Consider the following 19433-nt stretch of genomic DNA (forward strand, 5'->3'; position numbering starts at 1 on the left):
TGGGCCAGTGAAGTGACATCCTCCACAACTAGACTGAAGAACAAAAGGACAGCAACTTGTCTGTTCCCCTTCCCCCAATTCCCCAGTGCTATTCCCCTCCCCCCAATTCCCCAATAAAATCTTTTAAAAATTCGCACTAAGATACCTTAGTGTGAATTATGTCCTACATTTTTATTTTTAAAATCTGTCATGAATCCCATAAATTGACTTATGTATGTAATTATGGATTCTTTATTTTAGTGTCATAACTAGCCACCAACATTCATAATGTTGTTAAGATTCTTAACTAAACAAATGACTCAGAGTAGACACATACATGTGTACAGGACTGTTTACAACCTAAGTATGTATATTAAATGTCTTAGAATGTTGCATTTTATGGATTTTATTTAGTACATATTAACAGAGCGGATGTATCTCATGTAAATGCTCAAAGCTTTTCTTCTTGCATACTGAGGTAAAAATAAGGAACGTAATTGACATAAACAAGAGTTAAGCTCCTCCAGCATCTAATCAACGTAATAACATTGAATGAAACGATGTCATGTGAGGACCTGCTGTATGGCCTTTTTGATGAATTTCTTACAAAACAGTTTATAAATGTTAGCCACTTTGGACTGAACAATATTGCTCTAGGTGCCACTCTTGTAACATGGGCACCCAAACTGACTTTACCCAGGCAACTGGGCAATGAGAAACAGTCTTTTAACCCTTTATAGCTGTGCGCTTGCCATGGTTGGGAACCAAGTGGAAAGGTCCTTTTCAAGATTCTTTCTCCTGGGGTTAAAGAGGAATCTGGTCAAGCATTTGATAGAATGCTTGACTCTATTTTCCTTCCTCCATAAATGAGGTAAAAATCCTCTCCACCAGCACCAAACTGGATTCCAGATTTCTAAGTAATCTCCTAGGGAGAAAAAAATGAATGGTGGGAGGTAACTTTTCCCTCCTTGCTGATAGCAGGCTCTCATCAGGGTGATTTAGTCCCCAAGAAACACATTCATTTACATTGTGAATAGGGAAATGAGGCAGGGTCTTTGCAAGGCCATCATTGGATTTTAAAACACTTGTCATTACAAAACAGCTCTACGTTTCTTGAATATTGGGCAGCCTGAAATAGGAAATGGATGAAAAGGTTGACTGAGCTCTATATGTGAAAAGGAATAATCTCCAAACATTTTTTTGAGGATGACCCATCTCCTACAGTTTATAGGTACCTCTGTTTCTAATTTATAATAGTCAAATGGGGAGGAAAATGGAGAAAGAGTTTACAGTATTGCTTACAGTAGAGAAAATTCCGTATTTTTATAATTTACATTTTTATAAACTTTAAGATTTGTAAAACCGTAATCCAATATGTAGCCTTTTGCCATAATGATGTCGTTTTCATTCAATACCGTGTTTCCCCAAAAATAAGACCAGGTCTTATATTAAGTTTTGCTCAAACAATCTACATTTATTCATTTATTCATGTACAAAAATCTACATTTATTCAAACACTCATGTCTGGCTGACAGTCTTAACTGGGGATTACGTTTGGAGTAGGGCATATATTACGAGCATCCTGAAAAATCATGCTAGGGCTTCTTTTCCAGTTAAGTCTTATTTTCAGGGAAACACAGTAGCTAGATTATGGTAGCCCCACCTTATCCATGGTTTTGCTTTTCAAGGTTTCAGATATCCGCAGACAACTGCGGTCCGAAAATATTAAATGGGAAATTCCAGAAATAAACAATTCATAAGTTTTAAATCACATGCTATTCTGAGTAGTGTGATGAAATCTAGTACAGTCCTGCTCTGTCCTGCCCGAGATGTGAATCATGCCTTTGTCCGTGTTTCCACCCTGTATATGCTACTCACCCGTTAGTCATCTGGCTATCTGATCAACTATTGCAGCATTGCAGTGCTTGTGTTCAGGTAACCCTTGGTTTATGTAATAATGACCCCAAAGTACAAGAGTACTGGTGCTGGCAATTTGGATATGCCAGAGAGAAACATAAAGTGCTTCCTTTAAGTGAAAAGGTGAGTACAGTACAATAAGACATTTAGAGAGAGACCACATTCACATAACTTAAATTACAGTATACTGTTATCATTGTTCTATTTTTTTATTATTTACTATTGGTCTCTTCCTGTGCCCAATTTATAAGTTAAACTTTATCGTTGGTATGTATGTATGTAGAGAAAAAAACACCATGTGTGGGGTTTGGTACTCTCCATGGTTTCAGGCATCCACTGGGGCCTTGGAACACATCCCCCACGGATAACGGAGACGACTATACTATATCCTTATTTGGCATTCCCTGCTCTGGGCACAAAAATGATCAGTTATATTCATTTTGAATATTTCCATTTGGTCGATTTAGTTTTAAAGAGTTTTCTTAAAAGTAAGATGTAATTTGAATTCTCAGTAAATTCTGGGGTGTTAGCATCTTCGTGGATATGGATCATCTGTCATGAGTCAAGAGGTGCTCAGACTTTTTTTTTTTTTTTTGGCAGTCAGTCATTAAGTCCAGTAATTAGCCAGCTTGCTATGTGTTTTCATATTTTCAGAACAGGGGTATAACCTCACTGAATGTGAATGAATTAGTACTTGACAGAGCTGAAAACCTTGCCAGTATTTATATGTATGAGTAAGTATGTTATCTGAACCAGAGCAGAACTGTTTGTTAATTGCCCCATCATATATGTGTGTGTGTATCACACACACACACACACACACCCCTTTTGACTTTATTGGAATTAAAAGGCATTAAGGGGATTTTCATTTTAAAGGTCCAAGGCAGGCAAGCCTTGACCTCACCATAGCCCCATCACTGCCTTGCATTTATGTGAGACTATCCAAGAGCCAGGGATAAGTGGGCCCTAATTTGTCTGTGGGGGTCTTGCCTATCTGTCTTTTACCCCTTTTAAAACTCGACATGTTCCTATAGAAGTAGCTATACGTTATTCTTGGCATTTAGTTTTCAGGCTGCTCTTCTGAGCTATGCCTAAAGTAGTGTCCCAGCGGGTAGTCTGCTCCAACACCTGGGACTGGGAACATGACAATGGCAGGAGCCCCTGCACACCTACTGTTTGTGTGGCCAGATGGCCCTGGTGCTGGACTGTCAGTTAGAAAAATTGTCCATGAGGCCGGGCTCGGTCCTGTGTAATTGATGCTGCCAAACATGCCCACAGGTTTTGTAACACTGAAGACAGGAGACTGTCTATCTTCAGAGGCCTGAAGGCACTGAACAGCAGTACAGGAAGCAGTGTGCAAAGTGGGGTCTGCTACTCTTCTACCAGTTCCAGGGGGAGAATGCTCCTGGGACCTTCACTGTGAATCGAGGAGTAGCCAAGTTCGGCCAGGGTTTTGGAGGAACGAATGTATATACTCAGAAACAAGAGCCCCCTACAAAGGCGATGATGACCAAACAGGCCAGAGACATGGGCAAGTTCAGCTCTGTCAGTGTGTCTACTGTTAAGGAAGGGAAGAGGAGACAGGCTAGGGAGGCTGCTGACTCATATGCACAGAATGCCAAAGTGATTGAAAACAACTGGAGCTGTAGGGCATGAGCAAAAGAGCCTGCCAGAGCCAGCCAAACAGGAAACCAAGACAATGAAAATGAAGGGGATCTTGATTGACAACCAGTTCAACTGATCAGGACCTTTCTCTGAGCCCAAACCAGAGGCAAACATTTATATCAGAGGAAAAAGAACTTTTTCTTGATTGCACAGACTAGTTCCTACCTTTATGCCCCAGCAGAAGGGTTTCCATTGCTCCCCATTGATTCTCCTACAGTCAGCGAGGTCTTTGACTCCATCTGACCTGCTTTCTAGAGATGGATTTTTCAAAATCTTTCTGTACATGGGTCTTCTGTACTATTTTTTGTCAATTTGTTGTAAACTTCTTCAGCTGTGTGGAAACTCTATGTATAGATCAGTGCTTGAGTGTCTCTAGCTTCTGAATAACTGTTCTTATTTCTTCTTCAAAGTTAACAAAATATTTAAAGATTTTTTTAAAAAAGATGTAACTACACAGTATTTCCCAGCTGTTATCCCATCACCCACTGAGGAAGCACACAGATGAATAACCTTAAATTAAATCACCACTCTCTACACTGTGTTTAACATAACATATTAATTTGGATTATAGGAGATCATTATTGGACCAGTGTTCAGATTTTATTAAAACTTTGTAATTATCCTATCATGTATCAGAGATGCCGAGTATATAAGCCTAAGAATGGTCACCATAGGGTTCCTTGCTATACTAAGTTCTCTGCCCTCTGCACAGAATGTGCCTTTTCATCTCACAGTTGCCATCTTACCCTCCTCAACATACAGCATCACAGCACCAAATTACAACCTCCTTTTAAGGCTCAATTTAAATGTACCATCTTCCGTTAGACTCTGTTTTTTTTTTTCTACCATCCTACTCGTGAAGGATGTTTTTTCATTCTTTAAAATACCAGCTCACACCCTCCTCCCCCCACCCTGACCCCCCTCACACACACACACACACCCAACTCCACATTCAGTTTTGTATGATGGTTAGGCATAGACTCGAGTTTTATCTCCCCTACCACACTAATTTACTTGAGAGCCAGCATCTGTAATCTCCATCTCATACTTTTTTTTAAATCTCCCATTGGACCTGTACGTAAATCCTTTTTGAAAAGATGGATGTATGTTAAAGAATCATACAAAAGAACAACTCTTTAGTGAATCATAACATTGTTGGAGGCCACGAAGCCTATGTTGATCACTATCCTTTTGGAAAAACAATACTTAGCAGCTATTCCTTGGTACAAATAAGAAAAATTAATTCTGATTGAGCCAGAATAAGAGGAACTTAGTTATGAGTCTGATTGAGGGTTATGAGTTTATACTTGCTAAGGGAAAGTTTATCAAGTCTAAATTAAGACTGTGTTTCCCTAATCATTACTAACTATATTGTATTGAGTTTGCTTTTTTGGTGGGCAGGAGGGGAGTGGTTTGAGCCAAGTTAATAAGTGGATTGTTCATATAGTTGGGAGTTTATTGGGTTCTTAATGAATAAACTTCCAGAAGAATTTACTCACGACCGCAACAGAAGGTCTGTAATCAGAAGGAGTCATCAGGTTGTTTACCAACCTTTAGATTTTTGCAAGGCCGTGAAAGCACGGGTACTGTTGACATTTTTTGTTTGTTTTCTCCCAGGTGATTAATAAACAGAGTCTGCTGTCATTTAATTTAGTGTCAGGTGCGATCTGGTAGGTAGCTCAGCTTCGGTCAATGCAACTGCAGAATATTCCATATTTTAGACACAATACAAGCATTTCTGTTTCAGGAACTAGAGCAACTTCCAAGTTAGTTTTGTGAATGCTTTCATTTCTCCCACCAGACTCATTAACTCAGCCTGCTCGCCTCGGGGAAATCATAGTTTCACACTTGTACTTTCTGTAAAAACAATCCTCCTAAATGAATGTGATGGTTGATCTAATTTGACCAGCTCAGAATGATTAAGATGAAAAAAAAAAGGAAACCATGGATCATAATATGCAAATTGCCAGCATTAAAAGAAGTGGAATTCAATAAATATTTCTATTTTTATATTCTACATCTCAGATTTTATAGACTCATAAAGCTAGAAAGAATCTCAAGCGTTTTAGATAGGTGTTTCTTAGTTTTTTCTTGTCTTATGGATGTTTTTGAAATTATCATGACAGCCGTGGATTTTCTTCTTAGAAAAATATACTTGCACACAAAAGTTTGTATTCAGATTTAAGACAGTCTCACTCCTCAAGTCTGTTCATGGATCCTAGATGAAGAAAACCCTGTTCTGGTCCAAAGCCTGTCCTCAAGGGCCCGGAGAAGTTAAGTGACTAACCCCAAATCATTCAGCTTCTATCGCTGAGTACTTCTGTTAGTCTATTCCTTTCTTTACAACCCATTCTGAATTTACAAAACTCAAAGGAAGGCTAGGGTTTTAAGCTTCAAAATCAACTATTTCAGCTTTGGCTTACCTAACAAGAAAATACAGTAATACCCAAAACATTTAAATCATTGATTTTGGAAAACCAAATGAACAGTGTTTTATAACTTGCTGTGGTTATTCAAGGGTTAATCCAAGATCCCTCGTTGATCTAATTACTCCATCAGTTTCTTAACTGGGCTGCCTACATCAAAATTCATCATATATCTGTCAGACAAATCACTCTAGAACACTAGTTCTGTTTATTCATCCTGTTTACCTTCCTTTCTCTTGCACCTCCCAAAGGTCCCTCCATCGCTGTGCTAAGCCTGGCCTACCAAGCCTTTTGGGGGAAGTATCAAGCTGAAAGCATCACAATAAGTATTAGTTGCCACCTACTATCATTATTAAAATCGTTGTGTTGTCTCCTAGTAAGGTACCCTTCACCACGTTACTCAGTTTCTCTGTATTTCAATATCGTCATTTGTAAAATCAAACAATACCATTTATGTTACAGTCCATCATGTTGTAAGAAATTATTGTAGCACCTAGCTCAGTTAAGTGACAGCTTTCACTATTTCCTGCTTATTGGAGTCAGGCAGGTTTCTCCAAGTGCTTAGTGCTTTAATCCTTTACAGTGTTGTTGTTGCATCAATTATTCACCATTAACTGAGTTTCTTCTCTATTTTAGTCATTGCTGTGTTGGATTGGGGGGATGTATCACATTCTCTTTTTCCACTATTCATCATAGTTCTTTATTGATATGAATATATGCAACTTCAGCAGTCTGTTCCGCAAGATTTGGTCATTAAATTAACAGAAAGCTATTTATGAAGCTTTTCATAAAATGTTCTCCTCCCAGTTTTCCATTGTTCAGAGGACAATTGTTTTATTTCCAAGGAGGAAACATTTGAAATAAGGGTCTCTTCTTTTTGCAGCTCAGAGTTCTATCTCCACAGTGTTAGAGAGCAGTTAATAATATGGCAGAGCTCAGCTTCTAATTTGATGCTTCCACAGGCCAGGAGCCCTCACTTTTCCTTTCGATTGTGGGGGTGGGGTTGGGGGTAGGACTTCTACTAAACTGGTTAGAAGAAAAGTTTCAGCTCTTAAACAAAGCAGAAATAGACTCAGAGATATAGAGAAAAAAGTGATGGTTGCTAGATGGCAAGGGGGTTGGGGAATGGAAGAAAAGGCGGAGGGATTAGAAAGTACAAATTGGTAGTCACAAAATACTCACAGGGATGTGAAATACAGTATGCAGAATATAATCAGTAATGTCGTAAAGACTATGTAGGGTGTCAGATAGGTACTGGACTTATCGGGGGGATCACTTCATAGATTGTGTAGATGACTGACCACTGCACTGTACACCTGAAGCTGATGAAGAATAGTATTGAATGTCAGCTATAATTGGATGGATGGATGGATGGATGGATGGATAGATAGATAGATATTCATGGGATGTAAAGTACAGTATAGGGAATATAGTCAGTGGTATTGTGACAGCTATATACGATGTCAGAGGGGTAGTAGACTTGAAGGGGAGAGTTATCACTTTGTGAGGGCTGTAAATGTCTAATCATTATGATTTATACACCTGAAACTAATATAAAAAATTAAATTTAAAAAAAGTTTCAGGGCCGGCCGAGTGGCGCGATGGTTAAGAGCTGGCATGGGACGCCATAGGGCCCTGGTTCGGATCCCACATATGAGGGCCAGTGACGCTGCCCTCTACAAAAAAAAGTTTCAGCTCTTAATCCTCTATCTTGATCATGTTCTTATCCTTTGAAGAAATGATTAGGCATATCCCTAATAGATATATAGTGATTCATAAAATATTAATCATTCTAACATACATATTATAAAAAATTAAAATATAAAGGGTGAGCTTTTTTTTTTTTTTAACATTTAATTGTTTGTTTACCAAGAGAAACTATCCCTTAGCCCAAATATCCATGTTTCATAGTTCAGGAACACAACTCAGTGACAAACTTCCGTGGAAATCAACTCAAATTCTTTACACTCCGAAATCACTTTGCACTCTGAAAAATACCAGCCTTCCTCATCTCCTCAAAATCTTTCATGGAATCCTAAGTTCTGTAGAAATCTGCATATGCCTTCTTCCTTGGTTCAGCCACAGCAAACTTATAGAAAGCTGCAACCCCCAGGGAAACAATGACTGCTCCAACAATATGAACTCGCAGACGCTTGGCCAGAAGGCCACGCATCTGAGGTTTCGCCAAAGCACTGGAAGACATGGTAGCTATATTCTCCCTTAACACCAACGTCCTTCCGGATCAAGGGTGAGCTTTTTAAAAAGAACACATTTTATTATTATCTTCCTAAACCCCGGGGAGTGGGGGGGCATCAGCTAACTGACATCCTCTTTGGAAATCGTTCTTCTATCTAATCCTTTAGACCCAGCCCAAGTCCCTACTCCTGCTTAATTGCTTGATTGTGCCATTTTATCTCTGCAGCTGGATTGTAAACTACCTGAGGTTAGAGACAATGTCTTATCTTCTATATCCCACAAAAATGCCTAGCACAATTTTGTGTACATCATAATTATTCAGTGCTATATTTACTTGTCGATTCATTTCTTGGGACACAACAGAGTATTATTTCACTGATTGTTAACAAAAGGGAGGGAATCCTCAGCCCTATTCTACCTTAGCCATTCTGGGTTTGTTATTCCTAATATTATTCGTCTTGTAAGAGTAAAGACAGTCAACCCTGTCTCCATTTACAGTTGTGAAAATAGATATATAATACTATGTCTGATTAAATGATTTGATTGGGACATCATGGGAAGGGTACAATCTGGGCACCAAACCTGTGTCAGCGCCCACATGTTTGTTTCTTGAGATTTCTGTCTTTTAGTGTCTTATCAAATGGCTGAGTGCTAAAGCATAGCATTTTATTTTTACACTCTCTCTATAGTTAGTTTGTGCTGGTATTCATGCTCCCACTGTTTTGGTATACTACTTCATATTTTATATTTTTTAGGTCTCTGTTCTATTCCTCTAGACCAATGCTATGTCCTTTGACTCTAAAGACTCTTAAATTTCTGAAATTAATTATTTGCAGTTACATTTAGAAATTCTTCATAGCTATTTAGTTCTATGAATATCAGTGGCTTAACATCATAACCTTATTCTTACGGCATTCCTATATTGTCATCTTCTCTTTCTGGGTAGAGAAACTGAATCTAGAAAGAAAAAAATAAGAACAGTTTATTGTCATTGCAAATCTAGGCAACCAAAGCGATGAAAACCAAACACTAGCTGCCAAGTTTTCAGTTCATTTGTGTCTCTCTGGATTATGTCATTCCTTCATAAAAGGTACAGTACTCCGTGTTTATAAAACTCACTAAATTAGATCATAGCTGTTACCAATTGCAACTTAAAGGTTTTGAATTTTTATTTCATTTGCTTGATAGGTATATTAGTCTTTTTTTTTCTTCAAAATTTCAAGGGCTCATAATGACAGATTTTTATTTTTCTTGCTCACGGCTGTGCATGTCAGTTGGGTTGGCTCTGCTCCATGTCTCTCCTTCTCCTTGTACTAGCAGCATCCTGGACATGTTCTTCTCAGGGGGAATGGCAGGAATGTGAGAATGCAAGCCAAAACACCCAAGCACATTTAAAGCCTATGCTCACATTATGTCTGCTAAAACCTATTAGCCAAAGCAAGTCGGTGGACTAGCCTACCATCAATGGAACATCAGTAGAGCTGGGTGTATGTATTCAGTCCTCAGCAGGAGACTGCAGTTACAGGACAAAGGATCTGTATTAAAGAGGGCTGGCAAATTGGGGGAAATAATTCAGCTTACCACAGTAGGGAAGCAAGCCATTAAAACAATCATTGATTTCCTAATATAGGTCCTGTGGACTTGAAACAGGACAACACTTTTTTTTTCCATGAGTAACTTACATCTTCCTTGACTATGTTAGTTTGAAAATTCTCCAGCACTCTGAGTTTCTTTCAAGACTGCCCCTTTACTCCAAAGTTATTGTTTAGTAGAAACAAATGAATATGAGTAGAAATAATAGTGATACTAATTGTTTTCCATGCTTTGTTTGAGAAAGAGCTAGAATTGCTGATTGATTGAAAAAATATATAAGAGGTGGATTAAAAGGAAACAAGATAGAAAACTGCCTAAACAAAAAGCATTCTTGTTAGTAAACTGCTAAGAGATCAATTGAGCACTTGGAATTGAAGTGGAGGGAAAAGAGTTAAGCTAGATTGTTAACTAATGTCATAGTATGGAAGTTGATTTCTGAGCTGCAGAAGGCACCTCATAAAAGGCATTAAAATATCTATTCTTATATAAGTAGGGAGAAAGTTCAGAAGCGGTGTGTTATAATCTGTGATTACTTAGCGAGCTATTAAAGTCAATTTTAATGTAATATTTTATCACTAATTGCAAAAACGAGTTTGTATATTAGTATTAATGCCTACTAAATCCTGCAGTGGAATTAATAGTTCCCTAGAAACGCCTTTCTTCTTGAGGTGATGCTAGGTGTGGCTGCTCAATTGTTAATATTTACTATTTTCTTTGTTGCCTTATATTGATCCTTGAATAGAATCTTTTTATTTTGAAAATGACACCTTTTACAACCTACATTGGTAATATTTCATAGAAGGTACACAGAATTCACTTCATCTGAACAGGCTGGAATGCTATGGAAACTCAAAAGAAACAGTGCTTTATTATGGTGTGTAGTATTATAGTTGTATCTCCTTGAAAGGTACGAACAAGGAAACTGAAGGAGATGTGTAATGCAAAGCTATGCAGTATTAAGCATAACCTCGTCTACCTTTTTTGTCATGGAAATTGAAAGTTCATTTTTCTCTCTGGTACATGTACCTGGTTTAAAAAACAAATGTATTCATGAATTTATGTAATTTTTGTTTTCTAAAACTTTATATTTTAAATTATGGACTCGCAAGATTATAGACTCATAAGAAGTTATAAACATAGTACCCAGAGGTCCTGTGTACCCATCACGTGATCCCGCTTCCCTTAATGGTGACATGAGACTAATTTTTAAATCACTGATGGACCTTCTTTGCCCTCTTTAATAAGCCTGTTGTGTGTGTGTGTGTGTGTATGTGTGTGTGTATGTAATTTTCTTTAAAGAAATGACACCTTATTGTACCTGATCCTCTTTGGCTTTCAGAATTATGAAGGGTCATGTAAGGATCCTTATGTCACTATTGCTTTATCTCTGATACATTCTTCTCCATTTTTTCCATTACCATTGATTGGAAAGGGATTATGTCTCATCTACTTTGCTGGTATGTTTCTCCCCAGTAATTTAAAAAATATGTAAGCCCCATTTTACTCCTTATTTTGAAGAAACATATTCCGTTGGATATTCAGATTTCCTGTTTTGAGTTTATTTTGGTGGTGTCTGAAAACTTGAGAGTTTTTTTAAAACATCATCTCTTCTTTTTTTTTTTTCCTTTTAGCCTGAAAATGAAATTTCTTCAGACTGTAATCATGTAAGTATGGATTTTCCATAATTTATCATATGTGCTTTATATGTATGATGTCAAATTTTGGGATGCTTTTCCTGTTGTTCTGGAAAGCATTATGTCTTTTTAGATTCTCTTAATCTTAAAAAGAGGATGATAAACCTTGTTTAAGTTAAGGGCCATGGTAAATCTACAAATACTCCTTCACTGAAGAAACCAGCAGGTTCTGCCAAATAATATTTTTGTACTTAAGCTTAAGTTTTTCTTTTGTTACAGCTACCGTATGAAAATAATTGTTTCTGTGCTTATCAAGTTTACAACTTTAGATTCTGTATTTTAAATTGTTTCATTTAGTCACCATACAATCATCTAGTAGCTGCAGCAGTGACTACTAGATGAGTCACTGCTCATTTAGAGGGTGGCACCTTCAAAGCCTAAAATATTTACAGTCCTTTCCAGAAAGAGTTTGCTAAACTCTGCCCTGGCCTAGGGATAGAAATGTAAATAAGGAAAACTTCTTTATAAAGCCTTCAACTTAAAATGCTTATATGCTTTGGCCCAGTATTTCTACTTCTAGGAATTTATGTGTAGTTATACTTAAATGAATGAATTAAAAGGTATCCATAAAAGGATATTTGTTGTGGTATTATTTATAAAGCAAAATATTAGGAAAAACCCTCAAAATTCATCAATAGGCCAAATCTGGCAGAGGAGAAGTCCAAAAGGAAGCTGATCTGTGTCTAAAAACCTTAAAGGGCTGAAGAATAGGAAGGACATGAGGACAAATAGTATACAGAAAACAGGAGAACTGATGTCATAAAAAGAGAAGATTAGGACACAGACACAGACACAGAGGGAAGAACATAGACAGATACAAGGAGAAGATGGCTACCTGCAAACCAAGGAGAGACGCTTCAGAATAAATCAGTACTGTTGACACCTTCATCTCTGACTTTCAGACTCGAGAATTGTGAGATAATGAAGTTCTGTTATTTAAGCCACTTAGTCTATGGAATTTTGTTATGACAACCCTAGCAATCTAATACAATCTAACAATATAATGCATTGGCATTATCATTTTTCCCATTATAGGTAATGGAACAAATCTTTAAAATTCAGTAGCTTTCCATCTAGTAGGAAATTCAGGAATGAATTAATGGCATTAAGCAAGAGATAAGATAATTATGAACAATTTTTTGGCCAATGAAATTGAAAGTGTTGATGCAATGGACAAATTCCTAGAAAAACAAACTTACCAAAACTAACACAAGAAGAACCTTTAAATAACCCTATGTTTAATTAAAAAATTGGATCTGTAAATACAAATCTTCTCAATAAAGAAAACTCCAGGACCAGATTGATTTATTGGTCAATTTTTACAAACACTTAAGAAAGTAATAGCATCAACCTTTCAGAGTGTAATAAAAGTGGAAACATCGTCCTGTTCAGTGAGGCTACCGTAACCTTAACATCACCTGACAAGGATATAACAAGAAAGGAAACAAATAGTCCATTGTCACTCATGAACCATACATGGAAAAATGCTAAGCAAATTAGAACTGAATCCAGTAACATGAAAGAAGGGAACTACATCAAGACTAATTTGGGTTTACTCCAGAATTGAGGTTAAATTTAACATTTGAAAAATTAATCATTATAAAGGAGAAATATGTTATTATCTCAATAGATACATTAGAAAACCTTTGATTAAGTTCAATACTTGTTTTTTGAACTTTTATTATGGGACATTTTCTAACATTCATAATTAGACCAAAGGTTACAGAATAGAAGGTTAACTTACAAAAATCAGTTGTATTCCTATTGACCAGCAATGAATAACTGAAAATGAAATTAATAAAACAATTTGACTTACAGTAGCATCAAAAAGAATCAAATACTTAGGAATAAATATAACAAAAGAAATGTAAATTTGACCTTATGGTGTTAAGGGTTTTAAAGGAATGAAGATAGATATGCCTGGAAACTGGACTATGGGCAACTCTCCATAAAACTGATCTACGAAGTTACTGTTGATTGTGGAATCTGTGACTAAACCCACCAAATCTGATCTTCTAGGTTCGACTTTTTGGCTTAAACAGAATCTAGCTTATATTACTTATGTATATTTTCTCTAAAAACTTTATCAGGGATTTTAGTTTTATTTATTTATTTTTTTTACTTTAAAAAAAATTGTCCTTAAATAAAAAAAGAAAAAAGAGGGCCAGCCAAGTGGCACATTGGTTAAGAGTTGGCTTCGGACGCCAGCTCTGAGCATTAGGGCCCCGGTTCAGATCCCACATGAGGGCCAGTGACGCTGCGCCCTCTACAGCTAAGATGGTGAACAACAGCTCAACCTGGAGCTGGGCTACCATGGGTCACCGGCCACGGTGTAGGCTGCAGCTCCTGCTGCAGTGGACTTCCGTGAGCCGTGGCCATCCAATGGCCGGTGAGTAACAGCCTCACCTGGGAAGAGTGCAATGATAATACCAACATGGGCCAGTGAAGTGATGCCCTCCACAACTAGACTGAAGAACAAAAGGACAGCAACTTGTCTGTTCCCCTTCCCTAATTCCTCAACACTGTTCCCCTCCTCCAATTCCCCAATAAAACCTTTAAAAAAAAAAAGAAAAGAAAAAAGGATGTCCAAATGCCAAATGATCGTGTTTTCTTTTGACTGCACATTTTTTCCTTTTATCTTTAAGTGCAGTGACATTTTGTTATACTTTTCTGTTAACTGAAGTGTGAATATACTTTATCTGACTCTGTACAATGAACTTTTATCATTTATTTTTATCATAATTTATCATTAATCATTTATAGTTATCATAACTGATGGTAAATTTCATACTATTCTAACTGGAGCTCTTTTTGTTTTTTTCTCTTGTACATAGTTGTTGTGGAATTATAAGCTGAATCTAACTACAGATCCCAAATTTGAATCAGTGGCCAGAGAGGTTTGCAAATCTACCATTTCAGAGGTAGGCTGTGAAAGAATTTTGTGGGTCTTTAATGGCATAGAAAACTACATCTCTTTACCAGACCAGTCATTAAGGGAGGAATGACTCAGTTACTTTACTTTTCTTGGAATTCACATGTGTATTGTTTGAGAGATAGGCCAATGTGGGTGTAATTAGACTTCTTTTTGTTAACATTCACCTACACTTACAGTAGGATGTTGTTGATTCAGACAAGTTGATAATCAGGCTCTGTTGGTTCCCAAACAGAAAATACAGCTGCTCCTGTCTTCAGCTGCTGTCACACATTTTGCAGTCTGCCTATGTCTGAGGCATATCAAAATGGTTTCCCCAGGAGGCTTATAAACATTTCTAAGCATTTTGGCTATGCAGTTGGATCAACTGAACCACAGAAGCATAGGCTTCAAATACTAGGAGTTAGCATTAAAAAGGTGTGCAAAAAGATTGTTGTGTATATTGTTATAAATAAAGGTTGAGTATCAAGACAAAAATAATTCATGAAAATGTGTAGCATTGTATGGATGCTAATTGGAAAATTTTTTCAGTTATTTTTCTTGGCTTAGTATAAACAACAAATATTAGTGAAAATTGTGGTATTGAAATTTTTATTGTATTTTATTTTATTTTTTGTAATCAGTGATTGAAATTTGAGAAAGCCAGAGATTTCTGCATACTGAAGTATAAGAATTATAAATCAAGCAGTTGCTATTTTTCCGTCTCAGAAGTTAATAATCACAGATCTTGCAACATATAGATCCATCCTCAAACTATTTGATGACTTAAGTCAGGGCCACTTTCTTCTGAGCTCTTCAGGAAGACCCTACTCAAACATACAAGCCCCCAGCTCGTGTTCCTCACTTCAGTCCTTATGCGATCTTGTAGAACCTGTTTTGGTCCTCAAACCTTCTAATCCTGGATCAGATATGTTTTATTCTTTTATAGCAGTGACCCTTCTTCAAGTTTACCTTGGAGCTTCACAATATGTACAATAGCATATCTTTGAAACATTGATCTTTAGCTCCTAGCTTCAGTATTCTCCTCAAACTCCCTTAGCTAGCTATTGGGTCGTTAGGAAAGTCATGATGCATTTTTGCATTGAAAAACATAGAAAAATACTTCATGACTTTCCCAACGACCCAATATATGACTAGCTATGCATACCAGTATGATTGCCATGTGGAGTTTTAGCTCAGAGTATATGCAGACTCATCAGAATAATTTTATTCTTGGCCTGCTTATAATATATATTAAGATTATAATGCTGGCTTCCTTATAATATATACTGTAATGATGGCCCTCTTGTAATCTTTTGGGGTATTGTGGTTCTCTAACAGATTCAAGTTATAAGGGCACTTCTCCCTTCCTAGGGGAGATACTGGGGTCAGGAAAATTAAATATCAGGAAGAAATAGTTGCCAACAAAACATTTTATTCTACATATCCCTCCTATCTTCTTTCTTAATTTTGGAATCCTATTTCCAAGGAGAAAAACAACACAAGAATACCTGCAAACTATAAACCAAACTTTTTATTTAACCTCCATGATTGAGCCAAATACTGCCTGCTTTTCTCCTGCCTCGTGTCAAAAATAGAGCAAATCTGCTCCCCAGCCACTTCAGAGTTTACGCCTATTCATAAATGTGTTAATGAGTTAATGCTGTTTTATGCTGTTAATCTTAGAAAATTTCCTTCTGTCATATTAAACTTCTGTCCAATAGAATGGTTGATAAAAAGCGTAACTTTCTAATTCAAACACTGTACATCCTTTTATAATTGATGGTGAACTGAAATACAAATAGTACTACATTTATGTATTTCAGTAACATCTGAAGTGGTTAAAGGTAAATATACTTTTGATTTCTTATTGGGGCTCCCATTCAAATTGTGCTCTTGGTTTTTCTTCAGATTTTTAAACTGTTGGCTGCCCAGTATTAGAGCCTGTGTGAATACTTCTACATCATTACAGTTTAAAACCCAGGTGTCTGCCACTAGTCCTGTTTTTTTTTTTTTTTTGATGCATGTTTTTTTCAGTGGTTGAATTACAAATGCTGAGATTTTTCAAGGAGCTGTACCTCCTTTCACTTTTGAAATTTAACTCTGTTTTGCTCAAAAAAAAAGAAAGAAAAAACTTTTCCTGGAAATATATTCATGGCTCTGTTTTTAGGCATCACAAAAAAAGAGCTCAAGGTTAAGCTGAAAGAATTTCATTCATCTTGACTGTTGAAGATCCATGCTGTCTCTTAAAGCCAGTGTGAGACTATTTACTTAAATTCCAAAGTTTGCTTCTTTAAAAGTAAACACAGTTTTCTATCTTGAACTCAGTTTTTGACTTGGTCTGGAGTTAGACATAAGAGACCTAGTAGCCTAGGATAAGTGTGTGATATGTCTTTCACCCAGCACCTTGGGGAAAAGGAGATGGTGTTTGTTTTGCCCTTTGTACATATTTATGATAGGTGGTGTGTGGTAGTGGAGAATGGCCTCGATTGGTTTCCAAAAAACAATAAAACACTCCCTTCTCATTTACATTAAAAATAAACATTTATAGTTGGCTCTTTCCTCTTGTCAAAACTGCCGTTTTTTGTTGGTTTTTAATTTCTCTATATGAGTAGGCCTTTTCCAAACGACTTTCTTTGCTTCATAATTCAAGTCTATAACCCTATAAGTAGATTTCACTTTTTTATGCCTGCATTCCAGCACTTTTTGGCTAGCTTGCCTCATTAGCACTTGTGGTTTTGTATGTACTTTGCAGGAACACTAACCATGTGGAATCACTCTGTGCTTGATCCCCTAGATCATATGTCTACGCCACCCAAATTAGGTTTGCAGTGGTCTTGCCCTTCCCAAACTCCTTGCCAGACTGCACTGAACATCATTTTAAACATGATTCTGTTCCAGACCACAGTGGTGAAGCTGGGATTCTACTAAGTTCAAAAACACATGTCTAAAATCATAGTGAGTTCAGAACACATTAATGTCATGTCAAGAAGCAATATTATGCCTTTCCTCCTTCCTCTGCTTGACCATTAGGTTCACCTAACAGTAGTAGTTTGCTGTGTAGCTTGGCTGGGACACGCAACTAGACTTCAGTTCTGCACCTGTCTTCCAGACCTATTACCTAGATTAATTTCCACACTGTCCATTGCATCCTTTGCATGGATCAAGGAACTTCTCAGTAGACCCACTTAGAATGGTAGAACCATTCTAAAACTGTAGATGTTAAAAGAGATTTTTAATTGTATCTCAATAAAGCTGAAATTTGTAACAGCTTTTTTTACTCCATTTGGACATGAGTCCTACCTAGCATTTGTATATGTATGTATTTTCTTGCAAAACACATCAATCAGGTATTTCCTAGAGGGCACAACAATCTTAGTAGGCATGACACTATCAACAAGAAAATATCAAACATTCTCTCTTTCGTAAATGTCATTTGATGTGAGAATAGAATACTTGTGTAAAACAGCCACTTTCTTTTGAGCAGATTAAAGAATGTGCTGATGAACCAGTAGGAAAAGGTTACTTGGTTTCCTGCCTGGTGGATCACCGAGGCAACATCACTGAGTACCAGTGTCACCAATACATCACCAAGATGACGGCCATCATTTTCAGTGATTACCGTCTAATCTGTGGCTTCATGGATGACTGCAAAAATGACATCAACATTCTGAAATGTGGCAGCATTCGGCTTGGAGAAAAGGTATTTACTACACTGACTTCACCAAAGGGGTCTGACGAACTTAATAAATGAAAAGCTTTCATGACTGGCATGGGGAAAATTTAGGTCTGGAGGTGACCTTTAAGTTGAGGTCCAGACAGCTCCAAGATCTAAGGCTAGTTGACCTATGAATGCATCTCATCTGTTTGTGACAGAATGTTTCGATACAGTATGGAGAAGCAGAGAAATTAATTATCTGCTAAGAGTAGTGTTATCTTCAAAATACTAAACCACTTACTGTTACCTGTAATGTTCCTCTGGCAAAACATTTTGTAGTCTTATGGGAATAGTAGTTAGGTTAGGAGAGACTTGAGTTCTCAAACCTTTCTCTGCGCATACCTCACTGTTCCCATTAAAAAAAAAAATCATTTAGTAAGCACACCAGTACAAAAGAAGATATTTAAATATTAGAAAATTTTAAGATATGTGAAAGTGCTTCAACTTGTCAGAAGAAAGGTACTCTATAAATGTGATATATTATCTTCATCTCAGAAGAACTAGTTTTAGTAAAGACAGAAAAGAAAGTACTACCTAACTAGTTTCTTCTTCCTTAACCTCCCTGGTGGTCTGATTATGTCAGTAATTTTGTACCCAAAGCGGTACATTGTTTTGCATGGAAATTTGTTGTTTTATATTGTAGGCCTGTAATTCTTAGGAATTACTTACTTAAATCTGTCCAAACGAGTCTAGTAGGCATCCCAGGTATGATAAAGTTTGAAAAAGTGTGGCTCGGGGTTACCGCTTCTGGCAGTGAAAATTAACCCCGAGCCACACTCGGGATTACCGCCAGGGTGGTTAATTATATCTGATCTTATTTTTTACCTTATGAGTCTGTTGTCCAGAAGGTCACAATGGAGGTTTGACCAAGTTTATTCTGAATTTGTTTGCTCGACAAAAATGAAAGAAACTCTTAAGAAATAACAGATGCCAGTGGGAGAGGTAGTCTGGGACCCTTGTGTGGCATTAGCTATTAATTGTCCCTGGTCATTAATCTGCTGTTTAGGAAACATGACAAAAAATAAAATTCATTTGTCTCTGCCCCTATTTGTTCATTGGACCATGCTTTTCAGGCTTCCGTCACTGAGAAAGGGGGACATGGTGTAGTTTGCAGGAACTGCACACACCAGTTCAAATGGAGGTTTTAGTGTTGGCTATTGTCTGGCTGTCACCAAATACCCTTTCCTTCATACCAGCTCAGGGCTCTGGCCCTTTCACAGGGAACTTCTCAGTCTATCTTGAGAGCACTGTGAACTTGGCATACAGCTTTCAGGAAGCTGAAAAAAGTCCAGTTTTAATAAAGAAGGCAGATTTTTTTTTTCTTCTCGGCAGAC

General features: G+C 37.1%; 1 protein-coding gene and 2 pseudogenes across 2 annotated transcripts in view; 2 read left to right on the forward strand and 1 right to left on the reverse strand.

The window, feature by feature from the left end:
* Nucleotides 1-19433, forward strand: part of GLG1 (golgi glycoprotein 1) — a 113771-nt gene that overhangs the window by 50400 nt on the left and 43938 nt on the right. For both annotated transcript variants that reach the window (XM_019646424.1, XM_019646423.1), the window contains exons 2-4: nt 11408-11440; nt 14305-14391; nt 17869-18084. In XM_019646424.1, coding sequence (XP_019501969.1) covers nt 11408-11440; nt 14305-14391; nt 17869-18084 — 336 coding nt within the window. The remainder of the gene's footprint in view (nt 1-11407; nt 11441-14304; nt 14392-17868; nt 18085-19433) is intronic.
* LOC109384780 (UPF0428 protein CXorf56 pseudogene) lies at nt 2984-3637 on the forward strand (annotated as a pseudogene).
* Nucleotides 7883-8245, reverse strand: LOC109384797 (cytochrome c oxidase subunit 6C-like; annotated as a pseudogene).

This window comes from Hipposideros armiger, unplaced genomic scaffold, assembly GCF_001890085.2.
Source record: "Hipposideros armiger isolate ML-2016 unplaced genomic scaffold, ASM189008v1 scaffold_102, whole genome shotgun sequence".
NCBI classification, from domain to species: Eukaryota; Metazoa; Chordata; class Mammalia; order Chiroptera; family Hipposideridae; genus Hipposideros; species Hipposideros armiger.